General features: G+C 37.2%; 1 protein-coding gene across 1 annotated transcript; it reads right to left on the minus strand.

The window, feature by feature from the left end:
- Positions 1–21,546: 21,546 nt before the first annotated feature.
- LOC103973559 (probable serine/threonine-protein kinase PBL19) lies at positions 21,547–27,112 on the minus strand. Its single transcript, XM_009388167.3, has 4 exons — positions 26,215–27,112; positions 24,246–24,506; positions 23,085–23,207; positions 21,547–22,226 (listed from the first exon to the last, which is right to left on the minus strand). The coding sequence occupies exons 1-4, from the start codon at positions 26,587–26,589 to the stop codon at positions 21,792–21,794; spliced, it is 1,194 nt and encodes a 397-aa protein (XP_009386442.2). The 5' UTR covers positions 26,590–27,112; the 3' UTR covers positions 21,547–21,791.
- Between the last annotated feature and the right edge of the window lie 594 nt (positions 27,113–27,706).

Raw genomic sequence — 27,706 nt, forward strand, 5'->3', positions numbered from 1 at the left:
TAATGGTCTTACTAGAACCTTATTCATGACATAGCATGTCGTATTAACATGGTCCAAAAATATTTGGGTAGGCTATGTTCATTCAACATTATTTTTATCATTTCTTGTAGGTTTCTATTTTTCTTTCTACTACTCCATTTTGTTGAGGATTTCTTGGAGTAGAGAAATTATAGTTATATCCATTAGATTCATAAAATTCTTGGAAGTCACGGTTTTGAAATTCACCACCGTGATCACTTCGAATTGATGAAATCATAAAACCCTTTTCATTTTGAACAAGTTTACAAAACTTAGAAAAATGCCTAAAGTAATCACTTTTGTATGTGAAAAAGTAAGTCCAAGTATATTTACTATAATCATCCACGATGATAAAGGCATATTTGCTACCTCCTATGCTTGATGTAGCAATTAGTCTGAATAAATCCATATGGACAATTACAATGGTCTGGAGGTGCTTATTTGGTTCTTTGGTTTGATACTACTTTTTATTTTTTTTTTCTAGTTGACATGCATCACACAACTTATCTTTAACGAACTTAATGTAAGGAATTCCTCTTATAAGTGCTTTGGATAAGATTTGGGAGATTAGTTTCATACTAGCATGACCTAATCTCTTATGCCAAACCCGAGCATCGTCATTCAAAACCGAAAAACATATTTCATTACAAAGATCATCAACGTCGATGGTGTATACATTATTTTGTTTTAGGGCAATCATAGATGAGTTTTTGTGTGGTTTTTCAATAATGCAAGCATTGGATTCAAATCTAATGATGTATCCTTTATCACATAATTGACTAACGCTCAAAAGGTTATGCTTTAAGCCATCAACCAATAATACATCTTCAATAAAGAATTTGGATTTGTTACCTATGGTTCCTTTGCCAATGATTTTACTCTAGTTGTTATCTCCGAATGTGACATATCCTTCGTTTATGCTAGTGAGCTTAGAGAATTGAGATGGATCTCCAGTTATGTGCCTTGAGCATCCACTATCAAGGTACCATCTCTTGCTCCTAGCTTGTAATGGTAAACATTTCTACAAAAATTGATGATTTTTAGGTACCCATTTGACCTTGGGTGCCTAAAAAATCGATCTACAAAACTTATCATGTTGTATTGAGTCATTTGAGATTCCTTTATGAACTCAAACTAATTTATGTAGACTATATCTCTTAAATGAACATTTGTATGCAATATGTCCAAATTTGTAAAAAAAGTTACATTTGTTTTGGGTTGAAACATGTAAGGTAGGGTCTTTAACAAATATGGTTGGATTTTTATAAGTGTTACTCACAAAGCTGATTCCATCTCTTCTTTTATGAACGTGACCCTTATTAACAATGATCATAATCAAAGACTTGCTACCAACCTCAAATTTTTCTAAGGTTTCTTTGAGTAGCAAGTTTTCTTTTCTAAGCATTTCTAATTTATCGCATTTGGTGCAAGGAGATAAACTATCATTATGCTTAATTTTTAGTCTATCAAAATCACTAACAAGAGAAGTATGTTCCTTTTTTAGCAATTCATATTTTTTACTAACTAATTTACATTCATCAAATAAATCATGAAAAGCGCATAGTAATTCATCAAAAGATAAACTTACATCTAATGAATTGCTTAACTCGTCTCCAATAGCTATTAGCGCATAGTGAGCAACTTGCTCGGTGTTGGTTTACTCCTCTTCTTCCAATGCACTTGAGTCATCCCACATTGCTTTAAGAGTCTTCTTCTTCTTTGGTTGTTTCTTCTTTGCTTGGGGACATTCACTTTTGAAATATCCCGGCTTCTTGCATTCGTAGCATATGACTTGTTCTTTCTTGGAGTCAAATTTATTTTTAGGGCCATTTCTAAATTTATTCCTTTTTATGAATTTTTTAAACTTCCTTATCAAGAGTGCCAAGTCATCATCAGAGTCCTCATCACTTGAATTTTCTTTCAAGTGGTCTTTTTGAGTTCTTAGTGTCATATCCTTCTTGTTCTTTGGAAGGTTGTTCTCAAGCTCTTCATGAGCATTGCAAGTCATCTCATAGGTCATTAATGACCCGATTAGTTCTTCGAAAGGAAAGTTATTTAAATCCTTGACCTTTTGAATGGCCGTTACTTTAGGATCCCAACTCTTCAGAAGAGATCTTAAGATTTTATTAATAAGTTCAAAATCCGAAAAACTTTTACCAAGTCCATTTAGACCATTGACGACATCCGTAAATCAAGTGTACATGTCTCTAATGGTCTCACTCGGTTTCATTCAAAATAACTCATAAGTATGGACTAATGTTAGGATCGGAGCGGCACTAAGAGGGGGGGGGGGGGGTGAATTAGTGTAGCGGATTAAAATGTCGGTTTTGACAAATCTTTCGTATGATAAAAATCGAACTCGGAAGTGCTTAACTTGAACGCGTGTTCGTAAAGGTATGTAGCAAAGGTAATGAGGAAATAAAGCACGTAAGAAGGTTTGTAGTAATGTAAATAGCAATAATGAAATGCAAACCAGAGATCACGTCGATTTTAAAGTGGTTCGGTCAAATGACCTACATCCACTTGCGAGGCCCTCTTCAATGAGGCTCCTACCTTCCACTAGCAAATCTCTTGAAGGAGAAGGGCAAATACCCCTCTTACAACTTTTTACAAGTGGTTCACACTCTTATAAATTTTCAGCAAGAAAGAAGGAGGTTAACACTCTAGCAAATTGAAAACAAGACTTGCTAAGACTTTTCTAAGATCTTTCTCTCAATCAATTGCTTCTCAAAAGTTGTTTTTTCAACTGAGATTTGAGGGGTGTTTATAGGCCTCAAGAGGATTCAAATTTGGGCTCCAAAATTTGAATTCTCTTTGGTTCCCGATGCTGGCGGTGCCACCGCCTGTCAATGTCTGACATTGACAGTGGACTGGCGGTGCCACCGCCCAGCCAAGCGGTGCCACTGCTTGGCTCTCGAGTGCTGGGCGGTGCCACCGCCAGACCCTTCGGTTCACTAGTTGGGCTTTAAATTTAGCCCAAACCAAGTCTAATTTTGGGCCCAATTGGCCCCTAACCAGGATATAGGATTATCTTTTAATCCTAATCCTAATTAATGCGTTAACTACAAATTTAAAGACATTTCCTAAGCTATTACAAAGTTTGCAAGTCAAGACTTCTTCCGGCGAGCTTTCGGCAAACTTTCGACGGTCTTCCGATAAACTCTCGGAAACCATTCTGCGGACTCCCGGCAAGCTCCTAGACTTCACGATTTGATCTTGGCGAGTTCCAACGAGCTTCTTCGGCAAGCTCCGATCTTTCTCGGTGAGCTCAGCGAACTTCCAACGAACTTTCCGACGAGCTTCCGAAAAACCCTTCGGCAAGCTCCCTTACTCATTCTCGGCTAGTTCCGGCAGCATTCCCGATGAACCTTCGGGCTTCCGTCGAACTCTCGAACTTGCAACAAATCCTTCGTGCTTGACTTCGACACTTTGTTTTGCTTTATGTCTTCATCGTTATCATAGTTAATCCTGCACACACAAGCCAAAACTCTACTCTGATCTAGACAATTATTACAACGCGAATTGATATTATGTTGCTCGGCACGTCATTGGTTGGCGCTTCGTCCGATTCTTCAAAGCATCGTCCTCTCTTGCGGCTTGTTGCCCAATCGGCGGTTGACCTCCATAACCCCGTTATCCTTGGTGTAATCCCGCTCTCCTTGGCTCGATGCCCGACGTCCGAAGCCTTCTACCATCCAATATCCTGACGTGATCTCCTCCGGCGCAACGTCAATTCCTCCTGCGTCAACTGTCTAATCCTGATCGAGTAGACCTGCATCACTCAAAATGTAGTTAAACATCTAAACACAATCAATTAGTTTCATCATCAAAATTTGAGATTCAACAACTTAAAGATTAATTTTTGACTCTTTTACTTTACTAGTGCTTTCGTGAGGTACTTCGAGTGTATGCCAAATATCAAAAGTCGTTTCACAAATGGACACTTGATTGAACTCGTTTTTATCCAAAGCATAAAACAAAGTGTTAGGATCGGAGCGGCACTAAGAGGGGGGGGGGTGAATTAGTGCAGCGGATTAAAACGTCGGTTTTGACAAATCTTTTGTACGATAAAAATCGAACTCGGAAGTGCTTAATTTGAAAGTGTATTCGTAAAGTTGTGCAGCAAAGGTAACGAGGAAATAAAGCACGTAAGAAGGTTTGCAGTAATGTAAATAGCAATAATGAAATGCAAACCAGAGATCACGCCGATTTTAAAGTGGTTCGGTCAAATGACCTACATCCACTTGCGAGGCCCTCTTCGATGAGGCTCCCACCTTCCACTAGCAAATCTCTTGAAGGGGAAGGGCAAATACCTCTCTTATAACTCTTTACAAGCGGTTCACACTCTTACAAATTTTCAGTAAGAAAGAAGGAGGTGAACATTCTAGCAAATTGAAAACAAGACTTGCTACGACTTTTCTAAGACCTTTCTCTCAATCAATTGCTTCTGAAAAAGTTGTTATCTCAGTTGAGATTTGAGGGGTATTTATAGGCCTCAAGAGGATTCAAATTTGGGCTCCAAAATTTGAATTCTCTTTGGTTCCTGATGCTGCCAGTGCCACCGCCTATCAGTGTCTGACACTGATAGTGGACTGGCGGTGCCACCGCCTAGCCAAGCGGTGCCACCGCCTGGCTCTCGGGTGTTGGGCGGTTGCGACCGCCCAGTCTGGCGGTGCCACCGCTAGACCCTTCGGTTCACTGGTCGGGCTTTAAATTTAGCCCAAACCAAGTCTAATTTTCGGCCCAGTTGGCCCCCAACCAGGATATAGGATTATCTCTTAATCCTAATCCTAATTACATGTGAACTACATAACTAAACACATCCTAGGCAAGTTTTCAACCGCGAACATCGAGTCTTGTTCCGCCGAGCTTTCCGACGAACTTCTTCCGACGGACTCCCAGCAAGCTCCCGATCTTGTGATGACTTTAACGAGTAGCCGAGCCTTCTCGTTGATTTCCGTGAACCTCCGACGATCTCTTCGGCGAAGTTCCAAAAATTCCGACAGGTTCCCGATTTCTTCTCGGTTGGTTCCGGCAGCATCTCCGACGATTTTTCGGACTCTTAAACGTCCATCGAACTTGACTCCGGTATTCTTGCTTTATGTTTTCTGGTTATCGTAGTTAATCCTGCACACTTAACTCAATAATATGGATTAGATCAATTAACCCATCAATTGATTTTATCATCAAAATATGAGATTCAACAATCTCCCCTTTTTTTATGATGACAATCAATTGATGACGGAGGTAAACGTAACTCCCCTTATCTATATGCCATATTATGAGAAGATAAAAACACTTGAATTCCATCCCATTGAATTCAAGTATAAACCGATAAGTTCTAACCATAGAACTTATCGTTATTCTCATTAAGCAATAGTAAATATGAAACTTCGATGAAAATCATTTTCAAGTCAAATGATAAGGGACGATTTTCACTATGACAGGAGATAAAGATTTTCAACATGATGATATAGATGTAAGGCATGCTTTCAATATAATCAATCAATCTTGCGATATTCTCAAGGATTTTGCAAGGTATATAAGATATTTGTATTATATAAGCTCTTGTAATTCATATAAGTCATGTTATCGATGCGCATAAGACATTTTCATTAAGTCATGCTATTGAAATGGTATAAGTCATCACTTAGTTATCACTTCTCCCCCTTTGTCATCAACAAAAAGGGAATGAGACTTGAAGCACATAATTTGTGATTATAACATCAGGAATTCAGCATTGATCATACAAAAATTCATCATTCATCCATTTTATCAAATCTCTTCTTTCTATAAATAACAAAAATTGTAGGTGTACAAAGAAGAGATTGTGATTAAAAAAAATTTGTAGTAGTAACTCCAATAAGTCAAGATCATAATTCGAATACAAACTCATTCAAATTCAAATCGTCAACTTGAAACTCATAATCAAGCCATCAAAATCAATTTCGAGATTCACAAAATATCATAAAATCATTAATCTTGATCAAATGGGAGTGGTGTTTGACTCAAGATAGGATGAGGTAATTTAACGTGTCATTTAGAATCGAAAGAGAAGGATCAAATTCACCAAGGAACGGAGAGAGGATGAAAAACTTTACGGAAAATCCATTCAAACAAGTTTATTCTTAGGGACAATTTAACATACCTAATTCCCTTCTAATGAATTCAAATTGGTCTTCATTCAAAGCTTTTGTAAATATATCTGCTAATTGATGCTTTGTGACAATGAATTCTAGAACAACATTATTGTTAAGGACATGATCGCGTATGAAATGATGCCTAACGTCGATGTGCTTAGTTCTAGAGTGCTGAATTTGATTTTTAGTAAGACATATGGCACTAGTATTATCACATTTTACGGGAACGTTTTTAAAGTGAATTCCATAGTCTTCTAATGTATTTTTCATCCAAACAACTTGTGCACAGCATGCACTTGCAGCAATGTATTCGGCTTCCGCCGTAGATAGTGCAATTGAATTTTGTTTCTTAAAAGTCCAAGAAATAAGTGCATGTCCTAAAAATTAGCATGTTCCGGATGTACTTTTCTATCTATCCTACATCCGCCAAAATCGGCATCTGCATAAGCTATTAAATCGAATTTTTCAGATTTTGGATACCACAATCCTAGATTTGGAGTTCCTTTAAGATACCTAAATATTCTTTTAACACTCTTAAGATGAGATAATTTAGGATTAGATTGAAACCTAGCGCAAAGTCCTACACTAAACATAATATCTGGTCTAGTCGCAGTGAGGTAGAGTAGACTACCTATCATTCCCCTATATATTTTTTGATCGAAATTTTCACTATTTTCATCCATATCTAACTTAGTAGCAGTACTCATAGGGGTGTTTATTGCTTTTGAATTATCAATGTTAAATTATTTTAATAATTCTAATGTATATTTAGATTGGTTAAGAAATATACCATCACTAAGTTGTTTGATTTGTAATCCTAAAAAGAAAGTTAATTCACCCATTAAACTCATTTCAAATTCATGACTCATACATTTGGCAAATGATTCACATAGTGATTCATCCGAAGAGCCAAAAATAATATCGTCAACATAAATTTGCACAATAAGAAAATTATTTTTAAAATATTTGATAAACAATGTAGTATCAACCTTGCCTTTTGTAAAATTATTTAAAATAAGAAAGGAACTAAACCTTTCATACCAAGCTCTAGGAGCTTGTTTCAAGCCATAGAGAGCCTTAGTCAATTTGAATACATGATTAGGAAGAAGAGAATTTTCAAATCCAGGAGGTTGTTCGACATATACTTCTTCGGAAATAAAACCATTCAAGAAGGCACTTTTGACATCCATTTGAAACAGTTTAAAATTATTACTACTAGCATAGGCAAGGAGCATTCTAATGGCTTCTAATCTTGCCACAGGAGCGAAGGTTTCTTCGTAGTCGATACATTCTTCTTGGTTGAAACCTTTGGCCACTAATCTAGCCTTGTTTCTAACCACGATACCATTTTCGTCTTGCTTATTTCTAAAGACTCATTTAGTACCAATGACTAAATGGTCACTGGGTCTAGGAACAAGCTTTCATACCTTATTCCTCTCAAATTGATTTAATTCCTCTTGCATTGCAATAACCCAAAAATTATATTTTAAGGCCTCGTCAATGCATTTAGGTTCGATTTGAGAAGGCGGTGTTAGCACAAAAATTCTTGAAAGAGGAACGAGTTTGAACCCCTTTTGATGTTTCTCCTATAATTAGCTCCTTTGGATGAGCATCTATATACTTCCATTCCTTGGGTAAGGAAATTTCTGAAGAAGGTGCATCCAAGTTGCTATTTTGAGGAGGGGGTTCATTTAAGTTCAAATTATCAAAACCAAGATCATCATCAAAATCATTTTTCTTTAAATCAGAAACTTCATTAAAAACTGCATGAATAGATTCTTCTATTACTAAGGTTCTTTTGTTAAAAACCTGAAAAGCCTTAGAAACGGAAGAGTAAGAAAGATGCCTTCATCGGATTTAGCATCAAATTTTTTTAAGGCATCCCTTTCATTCAAAATAAAGCATTTACAACCAAAAACTTTAAAATAGGAAATATTTGGTTTTTTGTTGTTCCATAATTCATAGGGAGTTTTTGATAGGGATGGTCTTATTAGGACCCTATTCATGATGTAGCAAGCCGTATTTACGGCTTCGGCCCAAAAATACTTGGGTAGACTATGTTCATTTAACATCGTTCTTGTCATTTCTTGTAAGTTTCTATTTTTTCTTTCAACTACTCCATTTTGTTGGGGATTCCTCGGAGTGGAGAAGTTGTGATTGTATCCATTAACTTCACAAAAATTTTGAAAGTCACAGTTTTGAAATTTGCCACCGTGATCACTCCAAATTGATGAAATCATGAAACCTTTTTCATTTTGAGTGAGTTTACAAAATTTAGAGAAACACTTGAAACAATTGTAATGGTCAAGAAATAGGTCCAAGTGTATCTAGTATAGTCATCCACAATTACAAACACATATTTGCTTTCTCCTAGACTTGTCATGTCAATTGGTCCAAATAAATCCAAATGAATCAATTGTAATGGTCTAGTGGTGCTAATTTGAGTTTTTGGTTTGAAACTAGTTTTTATTTGTTTACCTAGTTGACATGCATCGCATACTTTGTCCTTAATAAACTTTATATTTGGAATTCCTCGCACTAATTCTCTAGATGAGATCTTAGATATTAATTTCATGCTTGCATGGCCTAGTCTCCTATGCCAAAGCCAAGCATCATCATTTAAAGTGGAGAAGCAAATTTCATTACTTAGTTCATCAAGGTTGATGGTGTAGACATTATTTTGTTTTAATGCAATCATAGTTATGTTATGGTTTGGTTTTTCAATAATACACACATTTGATTCAAATCTAACGATATAACCTTTATCGCATAATTGACTAACACTCAAGAGATTATGTTTTAATCCATCAACTAGTAAGACATCATCAATAGAAAACTTTAATTTGTTACCTATGGTTCCCTTGCCAATGATTTTGCCTTGGTTGTTATCTCCGAAGGTGACGTACCCTTCTTCTTTGCTAGTGAGCATAGAGAAATGAGATGGATCTCCAGTCATATGTCTTGAGCATCCACTATCTAGATACCATCTCTTGCTCCTAGCTTGTGATGGTGTATGTTTCTACAGGAAGGGATTATTTTTAGGTACCCATTTCCTTTTGGGTGCCTTAAAAACTGATTTAACTTGTTCATCATATTGCATAGAATTGATCATGGTTCCTTTAGGAACCCAAATTAGTTTGTTCGGACTAATTTTCTTGAATGGATATTTATAAGTTTTATGTCCATATTTGCAACAAAAGTTGCAATTACTTTGGTGCCGAACATGTAAGACAGGGCCTTTAATGAAGGTGGTTGGATTTTGGTGAGGACTTCTCACAAATCCGATTCCACTTCTTTTAGGAACGTGACCCTTATTTGTAAGGATCATGTTCAAAGACTTACTACCAACCTCGAATTTCTTCAAGGTGTCCTTAAGTAGCAAGTTCTCCTTTTGGAGAGTTTCTAAATCATGGCATTTTATACAAGGAGCTAAACTATCATGATATTCAGTCTTTAATTTATCGACATCACAAGTGAGACTATCATGCTCCTTTTTTAGCAATTTGTATTTTCTACTAATTATCTTACATTCATCAAATAACTCATGGAAGGTATTTAATAATTCATGATAAGGTAAATCTGCATCAATTAACTCTGTTACCTCTTCTTCGATGGCCATTAGGGCGTAATGAGTAACTTGCTCGGTGTTGGACTCCTCTTCTTCGGACGCACTTGAATCATCCCATGTTGCCTTGAGCGCCATCTTCTTTGATGTTCTCTTTTTGGCTTGAGGACAATCGTTCTTGTAGTATCCCGGTTTTTTGCACTCATAGCAAATCACTTGGTTCTTCTTGTGTTCAAATTTATTTTTTGTATTATTTTTTAATTTGTTCTTTCTTAAATATTTTTTAAATTTTTGAGTCAAAAGTGCAATGTCATTGTCACTGTCCTCATCACTTGATGTTCCTTTCAAATGATCTTCTTGTGATGTGAGTGTCATATCCTTCCTGTTCTTTGGAAGGGGGTTCTCGAGCTCGTCATGAGCTTAACATGTCATTTCGTAGGTTATTAGAGACCCAATAAGTTCTTCAAGAGGGAATGTTTTAAGGTCTTTGGCATCTTGAATGGCCATAACTTTTGGATCCCAACTTTTAGGGAGGGATCTTAAGTTTTTAGTTACTAGTTCAAAGTTAGTAAAATCTTTACCAAGAGCTTTGAGTCCATTGATGACATTCGTGAACTGGGTGTACATGTCTCCGATGGACTCACTTGGTTTCATTCGGAAGAGTTCGTAAGAGTGCACAAGGATGTTGATTTTGGACTCTTTCACTCGGCTAGTGCCTTCATGAGTGACCTCAAGAGTTCTCCAAATATCAAAAGCCGAATCACAAATTGAAACACGATTAAATTCATTTTTGTCTAGTGCACAAAACAAGGCATTCATAGCCTTTGCATTTAAAGTAAAAACCTTCTTCTCTGATTCATTCCATTCGCTCAACGGAAGAGAAGATTTTTTAAATCCGTTTTCGACAATAGTCCAAAGCTCGAAATCCATGGAAATGAGGAAGATCCTCATACGAGTCTTCCAATAAGTATAATCCGACCCATTAAACATGGGTGGACGTGTGATAGAATGACCCTCATGTATGCCGGAGTAAGCCATCTCTCTTGGGTATCAAACCAAATATGAGAGTGAGCCTTGCTCTGATACCAATTGTTAGGATCGGAGCGGCACTAAGAGGGGGGGTGAATTAGTGCAGCGTATTAAAACGTCGGTTTTGACAAATCTTTCGTACGATAAAAATCGAATTCGAAAGTGCTTAACTTGAAAGCGTATTCATAAAGTTGTGCAACAAAGGTCATGAGGAAATATAGCACGTAAGAAGGTTTGCAGTAATGTAAATAGCAATAATGAAATGCAAACCAGAGATCACGCCGATTTTAAAGTGGTTCGGTCAAATGACCTACATCCACTTGCGAGGCCCTCTTCGATGAGGCTCCCACCTTCCACTAGCAAATCTCTTGAAGGGGAAGGGCAAATACCCCTCTTACAACTCTTTACAAGCGGTTCACACTCTTACAAATTTTCAGTAAGAAAGAAGGAGGTGAACACTCTAGCAAATTGAAAACAAGACTTGCTACGACTTTTCTAAGACCTTTCTCTCAATCAATTGCTTCTCAAAAAGTTGTTATCTCAGGTGAGATTTAAGGGGTATTTATAGGCCTCAAGAGGATTCAAATTTGGGCTCCAAAATTTGAATTCTCTTTGGTTCCCGATGCTGGCGGTGCCACCGCCTGTTAGTGTCTGACACTGATAGTGGACTGGCGGTGCCACCGCACAGCCAAGCGATGCCACCGCTTGGCTCTCGGGTGTTGGGTGATGCCACCGCCAAGCCAGGTGGTGCCACCGCCTGGCTCTCGGGTGCTGGGTGGTGCAACTGCCCAGTCTGGCGGTGCCACCGCTAGACCCTTCGGTTTACTGTAGTCGGGTTTTAAATTTAGCCCAAACCAAGTCTAATTTTGGGCCCAGTTGGCCCCTAACCAGGATATAGGATTATCTCTTAATCCTAATCCTAATTACATGTGAACTACATAACTAAAAACATCCTAAGCAAGTTTTCAACCGCGAACGTCGAGTCTTGTTCCGGCGAGCTTTCCGACGAACTTCTTCCGACGGACTCCCAGCAAGCTCCCGATCTTGTGATGACTTTAACGAGTAGCCGAGCCTTCTCGGTGATCTCCGCGAACCTCCGACGATCTCTTCGGCAAACTTCCAAAAATTCCGACAGGTTCCCGATTTCTTCTCGGTTGGTTCCGGCAGCATCTCCGACGATTCTTCGGTCTCTTAAACGTCCATCGAACTTGACTCTGGTATTCTTGCTTTATATTTTTTGGTTATCGTAGTTAATCCTGCACACTTAACTCAATAATATGGATTAGATCAATTAACCCATCAATTGATTTTATCATCAAAATCTGAGATTCAATAGTTCCCTCAAAATTTCATCTTGTTGTAATTGAATTTGCTCTTGCTGTGATTTGAGTTGCTCTTGTTGTGATTTGATCTGATGTAATTATGCCATAACGAGATCTTCAGAAGATGAAGCAGGAGCTGATTCTGAAGGTGCTGCACCAAAGGGACTAGGAGGAGGAGATTCATTTCCCCTAAAAATTGGTGTTTCGGGGTGTTCTACTGGTGGGGGAACTGGATCAGTCCTTCTATGTTGCCTAACCCAAATACCATTGCTAAAAGTGCACATAAGTCTTTTGAGCAGGTTTCTGTTGATAGTGGTAAATCGATCAACCTGAATTAATTCTTTATCGGGTGAGACACAAATATTATGGGCAAGTATTAATCGAGTGACTAACCCCTCATATGGTAACATTCTGTCTTTAGCTATTATGTCCTACATATGTTGCCAGATTAAGTATCCAAAATAATTATGTTGGCCGGTCATTATCCAATACATAGTGCTTAGCTCTATTTGACTAATTTCATCATGATGAAATTGTTTGGGAAGTAGTATGCTAGTCATGATATAATGAAGAAATTTAGAGTTAAAGGGCAATAAGTGCTCGCAACTTTTGGAAATTATGCCTAGGTTTAGATTTGCAAAAATAGTTTCTAAGGCTTCGGAGTAGGTTGCTCCTATTGCATTAATATCTCATTTATTTCTAAAATAACAGCTCCTATCCTTTTCGGTAATTCCAATTAATTTGCATATAGTGCTATCAAAGATTTGAATTTATGTTCCTAAGAGGTAGGTAGTTAAGCTATCATTGTCCACACATAAGTTTGAGTAAAATAACTTAACTAACCTAGGATAAATTGGTTTATTGATTTGTAGGATAGGTAAGACATCTAAATATGCAAACCATCTAATGGGTTCTAGGTTTCCAAGTTCATCTAGATCAACATGTTTACCCTTATGTATTGTTCTTGTTTCGAAATTAAGAAACCTAAGAGTTATTTCATTAGATCTAAAAAGGTTTTGGTCATAGGAATCTCCTTCTATCCTCTTCCCTTTGGTTCTTGATGATCTCTTAGGAGCCATATCTAATCAAGATGATAGATCAAGAAAAAACTGTAAAGGGTAGGCCAAATAATGAGAGGAAAAAAGAAAGATTTCAGATTTTACCTTATGGAGATTTCCTTAGGAGGTAGAGAGTTTGATCCAACAAGAATCCCTCTCTTAGGCTTCTAGAGGTTAGAATGAGGGTGAGAGAGGTTTAGAGGGTTCTAGGGAGGGTTCTCACGGGTTGGGGGCAGTTCCACCGCCGACCCTAACTCATTTACTTATATGAGGATTCTCGGGCGGTGCCACCGCCAATCTAAGCGGTGCCACTACTTGGGGACCGTGCGCCCAAGCAGTGCTACCATCGGTTCTGGCGGTGCCACCGCTAGCATGCCAAAAAAAAATTTTCTTTCCCTCTATTTTTTTTTTTCCAGAGGTGTTTGGTTCAAGATAGGATAGGGTCTTGGATTGCTTTTAAAGATGTCATTTGGAATCGAAAAACAAAGAAGAAGTCAAATCCACGAAAATCGGAAAGAGGATGAAAAATTTTGAAAAATACATACAATCAAGCTCATTCACAAGGACAATTTAACATGTCTAGTTCCCTTCTAATAAAGTCAAATTGATCTTCATTTAAGGCTTTTGTAAAAATGTCTACTAATTGATGCTTTATATCAATAAACTCTAGAATAACATTATTGTTAAGGACATGAACGCATATAAAATGATGCCTAATGTCGATATGCTTAGTTCTAGAGTGTTGAATTGGATTTTTGGTAAGACAAATGGCACTTGTATTATCACATTTTATAGGAATGCTCTTCAAGTAAATTCCATAGTCTTCCAATGTATTCTTCATCCAAACAACTTGTGCATAGCATGCACTTGCAGCTATGTATTCGGCTTCAACCGTAGATAGTGCAATCGAATTTTGTTTCTTGGAAGTCCAAGAAACAAGTGCATGCCCTAAAAATTGGCATGTTCCGGATGTGTTTTTTCTATCTATCCTGCATCTGCTAAAATCGACATCTGCATAAGCTATTAAATCGAATTTATCAAATTTCGGATACCACAATCCTAAATTGGGAGTTCCTTTAAGATATCTAAAAATTCTTTTAACACTTTTAAGATGAGATAATTTAGGATTAGATTGAAACCTAGTGCAAAGTCCTACAATAAATATGATATCCGGTCTAGTCGCAGTGAGGTAAAGTAGACTACCTATCATTCCCCTATATATTTTTTTATCAAATTTTTCACCATTTTCATCTATATCTAACTTAGTGGAAGTACTCATAGGAGTGTTTATCACTTTTGAACCATCCATGTTAAATCATTTTAACAATTCTAATGTATATTTAGATTGATTAAGAAATATACCATCACTAAGTTGTTTAATTTACAATCCTAAAAAGAAGGTTAATTCACCCATTAAGCTCATTTCAAATTCATGACTCATACACATGGCAAATGATTCACATAGTGATTCATCCGAAGAACCAAAAATAATATCGTCGACATAAATTTGCACAATAAAAAAATTATTTTCAAGGTGTTTGATAAATAATGTAGTATCAACCTTGCTTTTGGTAAAATTATTTAAAATAAGAAAGGAACTAAGCCTTTCATACCAAGCTTTAGGAGCTTGTTTCAAGCCATAGAGAGCCTTAGTCAATTTGAATACATGATTAGGAAGAAGAGAATTTTCAAATCTAGGAGGTTGTTCAACATACACTTCTTCAAAAATAAAACCATTCAAGAAAGTACTTTAAACATTCATTTGAAATAGTTTAAAATTATTACTACTAGTATAGGCAAGGAGCATCCTAATAGCTTCTAATCTTGCCACAGGAGCGAAGGCCTCTTCATAGTCGATACCTTCTTCTTGGTTGAAAACTTTGGTCACTAGTCTAGCCTTGTTTCTAACCATGATACCGCATTCATCTTGCTTGTTTCTAAAGACCCATTTAGTACTAATGACTAAATGGTCACTAGGTCTAGGAACAAACTTCCATACCTCATTCCTCTCAAATTGGTTCTATTCCTCTTACATTGCAAAAACCCATGAATCATTTTTCAAGGCTTTGTCAATGCATTTAGGTTCAATTTGAGAAAGGAAGGCGGTGTTAGCACAAAAATTCTTGAAGGAAGAATGAGTTTGAACCCCTTTTGATATATTTCCTATAATTTGCTCCTTTAGATGAGTATCTACATACTTCCATTCCTTGGGTAAGGAAATTTTGGAAGAAGATGCATCCAAGTTGCTATTTTGAGAAGGGGGTTCATTTAAATTCAAATTATCAAAACCGAGATCATCATCAAAATTATTTTATTTAACTTTGAAATTTCATTAAAAACTACATGAATAGACTCTTCTATAACTAAGGTTCTTTTGTTAAAAACATGAAAAGCCTTAGAAACAGAAGAGTAACCAAGAAAGATACCTTCACCGGATTTGGCATCAAATTTTCCTAAGACATCTTTTTCATTCAAAATAAAGCATTTGCAACCGAAAACTTTAAAATAAGAAACATTTGGTTTTTTGTTATTCCATAATTCATAAGGAGTTTTCGATAGAGCTGGTCTTATTAGAACCCTATTCATGACGCAGCAAGCCGTATTAATGGCTTCGGCCCAAAAATACTTAGGTAGACTATGTTCATTCAACATGGTTCTTGCCATTTCTTGTATATTTCTATTTTTCTTTCAACTATCCTATTTTGTTGAGGATTTCTCGGAGTGGAGAAGTTGTGGTTATATCCATTAGATTCACAAAAACTTTAGAAGTCACGGTTTTGAAATTCGCCATCGTGATCACTCTGAATTGATGAAATCATGAAACCTTTTTCGTTTTGAGTAAGTTTACAAAATTTAGAGAAACATTTAAAACAATCACTTTTGTGAGCCAAGAAATAGGTCCAAGTATATCTACTATAGTCATCGACAATTACGAAGGCATATTTGCTTCCTCCTAGACTCGTTGTGTCAATTAGTCCAAATAAGTCCAAATAGATCAATTGTAATGGTCTAGTGATACTAATTTGATTTTTTGGTTTGAAACTAGTTTTTATTTGTTTACCTAGTTGACACGCATCACATACTCTGTTCTTAACAAACTTCATATTGGGAATCCCTCGTACTAACTCTCTAGATGAGATCTTAGCTATTAGTTTCATATTTGCATGGCCTAATCTCCTATGTCAAAGCCAAGCATCATCATTTAAAGCGGAGAAGCACATTTCATTACTCAGTTCGTCAAGGTTGATGGTGTAGACATTATTTTATTTTAAAGTAATCATTGACATGTTATTATTTGGTTTTTCAATAATGCACACATTAGATTCAAATCTAATGATGTAACCTTTATCGCACAATTGACTAATACTTAAGAGATTATGTTTTAATTCATCAATTAGCAATACATCATCAATTGAAAATTTTAATTTGTTACCTATGGTTCCCTTGCCAATGATTTTGCCTTTGTTGTTGTCTCCGAAGGTGACATACCCTTCTTCTTTGCTAGTGAGCATAGAGAAATGAGATGGATCTCCAGTCATGTATCTTGAGCATCCACTATCAAGACACCATCTCTTGCTCCTAGCTTGTGGGTTTGTCTATAAAAGAGGATGGTTTTTAGGTACCCATTTGATTTTGGGTGCCTCAAAAATTGATCTACCAATTTTGTTATTCATCATTGAACTATTTATAGTTCCTTTAGGAACCCATATCAACTTATGTGGACTAATTTTCCTAAATGGACATTTGTAAGCAACATATCCGAATTTACAACAAAAGTTATATTTCAAACGAGATGAAACATGTAATATGGGTCCTTTAATGAAAGTGATAGGATTTTGGTGAGATCCTCTCACAAAACCAATTCTACTTCTATTTACGACGTGACCCTTGTTTTCAAGGATCATGTCCAATCCCTTGCTACCGACCTTAAACTTGTTTAAGGTTTCTTTAAGTAGCAAATTTTTATTTTGTATTACTTCTAAGTGTTCACACTTAGAGCATGGAGGAGTTTGAAGACTATCAAGCTTATTTTGTAGTAAGACATGCTCTTTCTTTAATAGATTAAACTTTTTATTAATAGTTCGACACTCATCAAATAATTCATCAAAAGCGATAGAAAGTTCATCGAAAGATAAATCTTCATTAATTAAATCACATACCTCTTCTCCTAAAGCCATTAGCATGAAGTTTGCCTCCTCTTTGTTGCTAGCTTCTTCACTTTTGGAATAACTTGAATCGTCCCAAGTCGCTTGTAAAGCTTTCTTCTTCTTCGGTTGCTTCTTCTTGGCTTGGGGGCATTCATTTTTGAAGTGCCCTGGTTTCTTGCATTCGTAGCATATTACTTGGTCCTTTTTATGTTCAAGTTTATTTTTAGTATTATTTTTAAATTTATTCTTTCTTATAATTTTTTTAAATTTTTGAGTTAAAAGTGCAATGTCATCGTCACTGTCCTCATCACTTGATGTTCCTTTCAAGTGGTCTTCTTGTGATGTAAGTGTCATATCCTTCCTGTTCTTTGGAAGGGGGTTCTCAAGCTCTTCATGAGCATGACACGTCATTTCGTAGGTCATTAGAGACCCAATAAGTTCTTCAAGAGGAAATATTTTAAGGTCCTTGGCCTCTTGAATGGTCGTAACTTTTGGATCCCAACTCTTTGGAATGGATCTTAAAATTTTAATTACTAGTTCAAAGTTAGAAAAACTTTTACCAAGAGCTTTGAGTCCATTGATGACATCCCTAAAACGGGTGTACATGTCTCCGATGGACTCACTTGGTTTCATTCGAAAAAGTTTGTAAGAGTGCACAAGATGTTGATTTTGGATTCTTTTACTCGGCTAGTGCCTTCATGAGTGACCCCAAGAGTTCTCCAAATATCAAAAGTCGAATCACAAATTGAAATGTGATTAAATTTATTCTTGTCCAATGCACAAAACAAGGCATTCATAGCCTTTGCGTTTAAAGCAAAAACCTTCGTCTCTGATTCATTCCATTCGCTCATCTGAAGAGAAGATTTTTGAAATCCATTTTCGACAATAGTCCAAAGCTCGAAATCCATGGAAATGAGGAAGATCCTCATTCGAGTTTTCCAATACATGTAATCCGACCCATTAAACATAGGCGGACATGTAATGGAATGACCCTCATGCATGCTAGAGTAAGTCATCTCTCTTGGGTATTAAACCAAATATGAGAGTGAGCCTAACTATGATACCAATTGTTAGGATCGGAGTGGCACTAAGAGGGGGGGGTGAATTAGTGCAGTGGATTGAAACTTGTAAGTTTGAAATCGATTTCATAAATGTGTAGAGATTTCGATTCGACGAATGATGACTTAGTAAAAATAGCTCGAGTAAAGGAAGGAGATGAAAACCAAAAGTTTGCTGCTAAGTAAATAAATGTTTCAGAAAGTTAAACACTCACACATTCAAGGAACACCGTAATTTAAAATGGTTCGATCAAATGACCTACATCCACTTGCGAATCCTTCTTCGATGAGGCTCCCAACTTCTACTAGCAAATCACTTTGAAGGGGAAGGACCAAATACCTCTCTTACAACCTTTTTACAAGTGGTTCACACTCTTACAGATTTTTCAAAGAGAAAGAGGGAGGTGAACACTTAAGCTATTGAAAACAAGACTTGCTAAAAACATTGCTAAGGCTTTATCTCAATCTCTAACTTCTCAAAGGTTGTATTCTCTACTGAGAATTGAGGGGTATTTATAGACCACAAGAGGATTCAAATTTGGGCTCCAAATTTTGAATTCCTCTTAGATTCCCGGAGCTGGCGGTGCCACCGCCCGATCTTTCCGGTGCTGGACGATGCCACCGCCCAGTCCAGCAGTACCACCACCCGATCCTTCGGGTTCTGGGCGATGCCACCGCCTAGTCTGGGTGGTACCACCGCCCGATCCTTCGGACTCTCGACGGATTCTCGAACACCCATCGAACTTGACTCCGGTAGACTTGCTTTATGTCTTCAAGCTATCATAGTTAATCCTACACACTTAACTCAATAATATAGATTAGATCAATTAACTCATCAATTGATTTCATCATCAAAATTCGAGATTCAACACATCCAATTAACTCATCTTATATTAGTAGATCTCTATCTAATAATCTCTTATTGGACCTCATCCATAAGATCCAATAATTCAAGAGCTTATTGGATATCCAATAAGATAGGGGCTCCGACAAATATCTCATATCTGAACCTCTATTTATCGCAATGCGTACCATATGTGTATGACCCTCTAGGCCCAATATCGAGCTAGTCGTGAGTCATACCTGTTAGAACTCCTTTTGGCTTAGTGAATTAATATCTCCATAATAATTTACTCGACTCATAGACTGCGGACGTACTAGGCCACTACGTTGTAGTCCCCAGACGATATAGGGAAATCCAATCCATTGGACCTGTCTATCCTCAATTACCGTGAACCTATAGCCCCTCATTCATCTAATATCCTAGAGACCGTATACCTGGTATGGTACTGTTAGACCCATATGGTTTCTACTCGAGTCTCCTCTAATCAGATTCTCCCGAAGAACTCTTTCTCTCTCAATCCGAACGATCCTAACAAGGGATTTGTTTGAGCAAGAATACATGGGATATTCCTCTCATGACACCGAGAGTGGATGATCCTCTATCGACACTCAATAGTCCTTGTAAAGTTAGCTGCCACTCCCGATGACCGGCTGTACTAGATCTGAAACTTTCAAACCTATAAGTCCGGTATTAAAGATGGAGTACTCATACAGGACATTCTTAGTATGTCAAGTCTAAGGACCAAGTACATCATTGGGATAACAAAATTGCTATCTGATAATAAGGTATGATTAACCATCTAGCATTCCGTGAGTGAATCAATTAGTGAACTCATTCTCCAATGAGCACCTGCACTATATCCCTAATGTCCCCACACGAGCAGCTATGAGACCAGCCACCTCCATCATATGTATGAGTATACAGTATACTAGTCTGTCCAATTATCTCGATATCCCTCTCGAGTAACCTATGACTAGGATTATTTAGGATATGTGTTTAAAGACGAATCAGTCTCATTATCGTAATCTCATCATGATCCGATTCTTATTGTACAGATTCATGGACATCATAATATATTCATGCAATAAGCAATATAAAGTGATAAAATGCCAAATAATAATAATAAGTAAAAAGACTACGTGTCAAGTCACATGTATCAACACTCACGTGATTGGCCTACAGGGCACCTATGAATAGCAATTGTGGCAGAGGAGCATCTCGGGACATGTTAGTCATTTTATCATGGTAGAGGAGCATCTTGGGTAGTCTCGGTCGCATTGTTGTCGTAGAAGAGCGCTTTAAGTCGTACCGATTATATTGTCATTATATAAGAGTGTCTCTGGCCATGTTGGCTACATTGTGAGTTAGGAGCGAAGCACCCTCGCTAGAGCGCCCATTGAGCGGGTCAATGGGCTGATACTCTTGCGACATGAGCCCTTCTTTTAGCACCAAAATGATAAAAATAATATAAACGATGTCCAAATCAATTTGACTCGGTTCAAGCCAATGTGTGCAAGAGGTTTGAGGTAGCCTATGGATTGGCTTAGATGCTCCTTTTAAGGGCGAAGGTGTACTCGAACATGTACTCTGCGATGGACCTTGATAAATACTAAGATCGGTTGAGTTTCTTGACTCGATCCCTCCAATACTCAAGTAAATTACTAATAAGGGTGGAGTAATCCTAATGAATGATCACAAACCTCGATTTATATGGTATGATAGGCATTTTAGAGTAGATTGAACCCTGTCGTCATATGCCAAGCCCTTGTTAGTCACTAATATCTTAGTGTAGGCTCTAGTTAGACAGGAAAGTTTTTAGATCTCTTCATCGATTGTTTGTCATCATAAAAAAAAAATAAATAAATAAAGATCATTGAATCTTATTATATTTTGATGAGAAAAATAAATTGATGAATTTAATCTACTAACCCTTGTCTTAAGATAAGTAATACCGGTACTCTAACCAAACCAAGGGAGAGAACCGAGAGATTGGAATGTTAAGTCAGAAAACCGAACATTGATTCGATAGATTGATTAATTTATAGGTTTGGTTGTCGAGTCACATGATGGCACTCAAATGATGCTTTTAGATTTGGCAGAAGCCTTGTTCGGAATCCAAAACCTAAAACACACAGCCGGCTAACATATTCAGTAGCTATATTTTTTGAAGTCATTAGCTATTAAGAATTGGATACTTGTTTCAATCAATACCCTCCTCTGGACTCCAAGGCAAAAAAATCATACCCACTATGTAACCACTTTTAGCTTCATGAGTTACTACTACAAACCATCTTGCGAGAAATTATGCAGAAAGGAAGCTGTAATGACAGAGATTATGCAGAACTGATCAAAAAGAGGAGGAAAGGACAGAATGGTCATTCTATTCACTCAATTGGTGGTGTCATACATCAACACTGCTTGCAATGTCAAACTTATTCACCTGTCTTTTTTCATCACCAAAACTCTGGATTCTATCTCCTCTCTTTGGTTACATATCCAAAAAGGAGAAAGAATGGGAGAACACAATAGCAAACAAATTCAGAAAATATTTCTCTTGCGGAACAAGGCATCATATTTGTTTTAACTTTCTACAACTCTTCAAGACCATATCAATGGCTCCTTGAAGATAAAGATACTGCATCAGTTTTCTTCCTGTTTGACTTGTTTCCAGAAGTATGCTCTTTTACTGGATCCATTTGCATGGCTTGTTTCAAGCACTCGACGACTTGGCTCATTGATGGACGCTCCTTAGGATTCTTGACGAGGCAACTGTTGGCCAGCTTAGCTATTTTGCGTGCAGCTTCGAGAGAATACTCGCTTCTCAATCTCGGATCCATGATCATGGTAAACTTCCTGGCTTCTACAGGGAATTGCCTCACCCAATCCAAAAGTTTCTGTTCATTTGTTGGTCGATTTCTATCCAACGAATGCCTGCCTGTAAGGATTTCATAGAGAACCACCCCAAAACTCCAAACATCACTCTTAATTGTGAGATGCCCCGTCTCTATGTAGTCTGGAGCTGCATACCCATATGTTCCTACTACCTGTCAACTCCATTAAATAACAAAAGCATGAATTCTACTCGGATACCACTTTTAACAAAGCAAAATTGTTATCGAGAATATGCATTATGTAATATATCATAGCAATTGAATTGACGTAAGCAGTTGCACCGGCCAACTAGAGCCAGTGTCAAAAGGCGGAAATCAGAAATTGTGTCAGTCAGTATCCATGGAGGTCAACGTTTATACCACAAGAATCTAGTTTTCGGATGAATTACTCAGATCTTGGTAATTGTGATGCTGTAAAATCTAGAATAAACTATGCCAATAACTATTATATACTAAAAAGAAAACGACAGATAGATCGACGAGAATATATCATAGCATTTGTATTGATCTAAGCAATTCACTTTGATGAGAAAAGCATGAATTCTACTCTGTTGTAATAAAGGCATGTGTTATAACAAAACAAAAAATGTTATAAGAGTGTGCATTATGCAATGTATCATAGCAATTGTGCGCCGGCCAAGTAGAGCCTGACCAAGAGACTGAACGCAGATGGTGATTATGACACTATATCTGGAATAAGCTATGTCCTAATTGTTTCATAATAAAAAGGAAAAAAAGATAGATTGGAAAGAACATATCATAGCAATTATATTGGCATAAACAGCCATGCCAGCCACATAGAGTCCATGCCAAAGACTGAAAACTAGAGACTGTGGCAGTTGAGGCTCATGTTTAGACCTAAACAGCTAGTTGTCAGATGAATTACTAAGGTCTTAATAACTATAACACAGTAAAATCTAGAATAAGCTATGTTCTAACAATATGTCTGAAGTTCTATGTAATTGGAGTAGTAAGGCAGATAATTGAGTAGTGTATGCAATGTAGGCATACCGCTGTCGTAACATGAGTGTGCCCAGCTGTAGGTCCTTCTCTTGCTAAGCCAAAGTCCGACAGTTTTGGATTGAACTCCTTGTCCAATAACACATTTGATGCTTTAAAATCGCGATATATAACCTGCCAAAATAGGTGGAATATAACTAGAAGCTCGAAATCAGTAATCCATAATTACATTTCTCGAAAAGCAAACGCAAAATGAATTAGGCAAGCGGTAATAAGAATGCAGAGAAGAAGTTTGAGCACAGCAACAATAACAATTTTCATTGTCTTTACTAATTACCTCAAGAAAGTAACTATATCATGTCATACCTTATGTATTAGAATTTTAAATGTAATTTACTAAGTTAACCATGAATTTAGGCATACTTTCTTGATACTTTCTTTTCCTAAAAGGAGATATATCAATGAACTATGAAATGGCTTTATGAGATTTAACTGATTGTCTCGATCATGAAATATCATTGAGAAATAGGAATCCGTGTTATCAAAGAATTTCCTGCAATTATTTTATTATTGAATGAATCAATCATTCACTTTGATTTTTTTTTTAAATGATAAAATCTGATTTCAATTGCAAAATATACAAAGTAATTGTCACCATTACTATCCCTAACCAAAAAGGTGTCATCAGATATTGAAATCCAGATATACTTTTCTTTCCCTTGGGGTTACTAAGTAGAATGGAGATGCATAAAGAATGAAATCTAGCTGGTTAAACTATCCCAGTTGAATCTATATCTGATACGGATTGCAACATATTTATGTGTTTTCAGAAGTCAAAAACTTACAGGACACCAAATTTCAGACCAAAGAATAAACTGAAAGTGGAACCATCACTTGTTGGCACGTCTTATTGATCAGGGCAGTGGTTGTTCATCCAAGGACTCGGATATGAAAAAACAAATTACCTAATACATTACATTCGAATCAAAATCAAACCAACAAACTATACAATCATTTGCTAGGACTAGCTGAAAAGAAAACAAAAGGTTTGAAATAAAAGGTATGGATCACAACCATAAGCTGTAGTTTATGTTATTCTCAAAGCTAATTGCTGTTTAAAATAGCAACAAAATTGGATACATTTGTATATCAGGATGAGAGCAGGAAACAAGGGATGAAAGTAGCAAATATTCTAAAAGGGTTAGGAAAAACCTGCACATCTAACCCCTCATGCAAATATGCCAATCCTTGTGCCACACCCAAAGCTATGTGGAGTCTCAAATTCCAGGGAAGCGCAGGATAAGCCCTGTTAAATAGATGATCTTCCAAACTCTTGTTAGGCATAAATTCATACACCAATAATCTCTCAATCCCTCTTTCACCATCTTTGGCACAATATCCAAGAAGTTTCACAAGATTTTGGTGCTCAACAACTCCAAGAAATTGTACTTCTACTAACCATTGCTTGTGACCCTAAGTGGCAAAAAAATGTTAACAATGGTTGATCATTCAAGGAAGCAAAGACATCTAAAAATATGTCGATGTTTGAAAATTGTAAGAAAAAAAGATAACTAATAGACAAGATTTATTGCAAATCAGGATTAGATAGATGACAATAATGGCATTTCCCAAGTTTAATAGATGCAATGTTAATGATCCAACATGTATCAACAAATATTGATAATCAGCAGTGTAACTCTCTCCCTTAAATCTTCAAAGAGAGATTACAAACAGGCATAATGTATTATATGACAGATGCCACACATAGGGCACATGATAATTAGATTGCTTTATCTTTTGTAAATAATGACAGGATGGTATAATCTATCATTATCCTAGGACTTTCAGATGGATGAGTTGATTTGTTTATCTTTGGTTCTTTCAAATCTCTTCTTGTAAGCTTCAAATCTCTTCTTATAAGCTTATATAAGGAAATCAATGAGATATCTTTCAGTATGTGTTTCATCTCATCTTTTTTTATTCTTCGCAGTTAACGATGAGTTCTTATACAAAGTAATTAATATTAATTAAATGACAATGGAAACTCTGCTACAATGCAACATGTTTAAGAATAAGAAAAAGTATAGAAGGTTTTGGGGAAGAAATTGAAGGTGATTTCAGGTGTAATGTTCTATGCTCAAAGTCAATAATTAGAAAACAAAAAGAAAAAAGAAAAATCAAGATCACAGTTTAAATTGTATACAATCTATAGATTGGTTTAGTATGGTCCATTAACTATTAGTTAAAACAAACATCAAAGCCTGTATAACCAGCCTAACTGATTGGTTTTGTCCTATTACTTGCCAATTCCATGCATCATCAATTCCAGGAGTTCAGTATCAGTGTGTGAAGCTGGGAATTCATACAACCGTATGTCAACAATCATACGACCTCCAAATTCACAGTCATGAAAAGCTTGTTCTTTATTTTATGCAACGTGCCATGAATCTAATAGGATCCAGTGCCTAAGTTGTAAAACTTATTATGATCCGATATCAACCAATTGTTGCTCGACTATTTTGACAAAGTCAGCAAAGCCAGCTATCTTAGCTGGGATCTGCAACTATATGATTCAAATGGCATTGCCAAAGCTAGAATAAATGAAGAAACTGAGACAGATGCCCTAATAGAATTATTAACAGAACATCAGACAAGTAATTTAAATGCTTCCTTTAAAAACTAAGCGAAACACATGGGCTTGTAATCTGTAGGATGTCATGTAGCAGTGCAGATTCCATCGTGTACTGGGAATCATGTTAAAGAGCCAATAGATCTGATGCTGCAATTTACTTGGATATAAGAAGAGAAATATGCAGACCAAATACCCTTACTACTGCTTGGATAATGATGAGAAAGAAGGACAGCAGAAAACTCTCCTCTTCACTTAAAATCCATCTACTATCCGAGAGAGAAAATATTAGGTTAGAGAAATTCCATCTTTCTCTTTTCCCCTGCTTTTGCCTTTCAATCTCGGCCCCCTCCAGACAAGGTGTCAAGTTTTGCCGTGCAATTCGATATCTAATATCGCATTGCAGCTCTCAGTAACATCATACATATACTATTGATTTTGACTGCTATTCTCTTAAATGGATTTCCTGGTATACCAATCTATGCAATTCGAAGCTGCATTAGAACACAAGTATCGTTGCTAGCATTCGTCACAGACATATATTACGTATACCTGCAGTCCTCTCTGGTTCAGCTTCTTGATCGCCACCAGCGTCCGGCCCTCTTCTCCATCGGGAGGTATGATGTAGCCCTTGTAGACGCCCCCAAACCCACCTTCCCCAATCTTGTTCATCCTGCTGAAGTTATCGGTAGCCGCCCTCAGCTCGTCGTACTCGAAGACGCGCAGGTTGTGAGCCCTCTCCTCGTACAACGCTGGGATGCTCCTCTGGGAAGCCGAAGGCCCCGTGGACCTGCTTGGGTTCTGCTTCCCGGCGGCCGACCCATCCGACCGGCTCGCGCTGCTGCTGCTCAAGGCAGTCACGGCCGGACCGCTGTTCCTCTCCTGCGCGCCCTTCGCCTTCTTCCGAAACCAGCCAAAACATGCCATATCTTGGAGCTCAGTTCAAGATTGCTGCTTGGGCTTCCAACCAAGTAGCGATGACGACGACAAAGCCATACGTGCGCGTACAGGCGGATCAAAAGAAGTAGGATCGGCAACACACGAGAAGAAGACAGATCGGGAGCAGTCCACGACAAATACCAGCTAGTTTCAGGCGAGTTGTACGTGAGAAGGGAGGCCACGACCTGCGGTTCGCGTTGCGTGTGCTGCCACCTCTCCCTTGTCCGTCTGACGGATATATAAGAATGGTAGCCTGAAAGTGCTTACAGACAGTAATTACGACTCCCTATTCCATCTCTTTCGACAGGTGTTTTTTTCTCTCTCTTCTTCGGTGTTGAGTGCTTTGTTTGACCAGTTTCCGGTGGTCATTGCGGTGAGGGAGAGAAGAGCAGCTCAGTGCAGAGAAAAAGAAAAAGTAGATGACAACTTTGGTGATCCTCTGATGTTTGATTTGGTCATGAAAGAGTCGAGATTGCAGGCAGGGCTGATGTAGTGCAATTAAACGTGGTGTGGGGGGGATTGGGTGATTTGAGAGAGACGAAGTTTGACAGTGGGCGGTGGCATTTATTAGATGAGGTGTGAATTTGCATGGCGGAAGAAGACATTAAGGTAGTGGCTTCATGAGTTCGTTGGGTGTGGAGAGGCCACCGAGGGAAAAGTGTTACAGTCTCTCATGATTTCTATTAGTATAATTATTGAAACCTAAAAGAGGGATCGAACAGAAAAAGATGTGTCAAAAATCCATCGAACAAAATTTAAATACTTTTTTAAAAAGATGATATAAAAAAATAATTTTGAAGGTATCAACTAATTAACCGACTAAGATATTAAACGATAATAATTTTTAATATGAAAATTAAATCATGTTTTTTTTAATATAAATATAAAAAGTAAGTCTCATCATGACTTGGAATGAAAAATACATGTATGTATTTGGTGTAAGACATGTTTGTATAACTGGAATTTTGATCAAAAGGAAATATTTGTCTAAGACTTTGAATTTCTGATTTTAACAAATAAATAATCTTATTGTAAAAAAATTGTATAAAGATAGATAGATCCTTTGTTCGAAAGTCTTTTATGCGTGTGAATCCCATCTCGGTGG

The sequence above is a fragment of the Musa acuminata genome, chromosome BXJ1-3 (genome assembly GCF_036884655.1).
Source record: "Musa acuminata AAA Group cultivar baxijiao chromosome BXJ1-3, Cavendish_Baxijiao_AAA, whole genome shotgun sequence".
Lineage (NCBI taxonomy): Eukaryota > Viridiplantae > Streptophyta > Magnoliopsida > Zingiberales > Musaceae > Musa > Musa acuminata.

What these genes read in the sequence shown, in the direction of transcription:
- LOC103973559 (XM_009388167.3), bottom strand. Translation starts at nt 26,589, where the DNA reads ATGGCATGTTTTGGCTGGTTTCGGAAGAAGGCGAAGGGCGCGCAGGAG. An exon ending in ATGAGGGGTTAGATGTGCAG is followed by an intron (nt 23,208 to 24,245) that starts GTTTTTCCTAAC and finishes CTATTTTGGCAG; the next exon opens with GTTATATATCGCGATTTTAA. An exon ending in ACACTCATGTTACGACAGCG is followed by an intron (nt 22,227 to 23,084) that starts GTATGCCTACAT and finishes TGGAGTTGACAG; the next exon opens with GTAGTAGGAACATATGGGTA.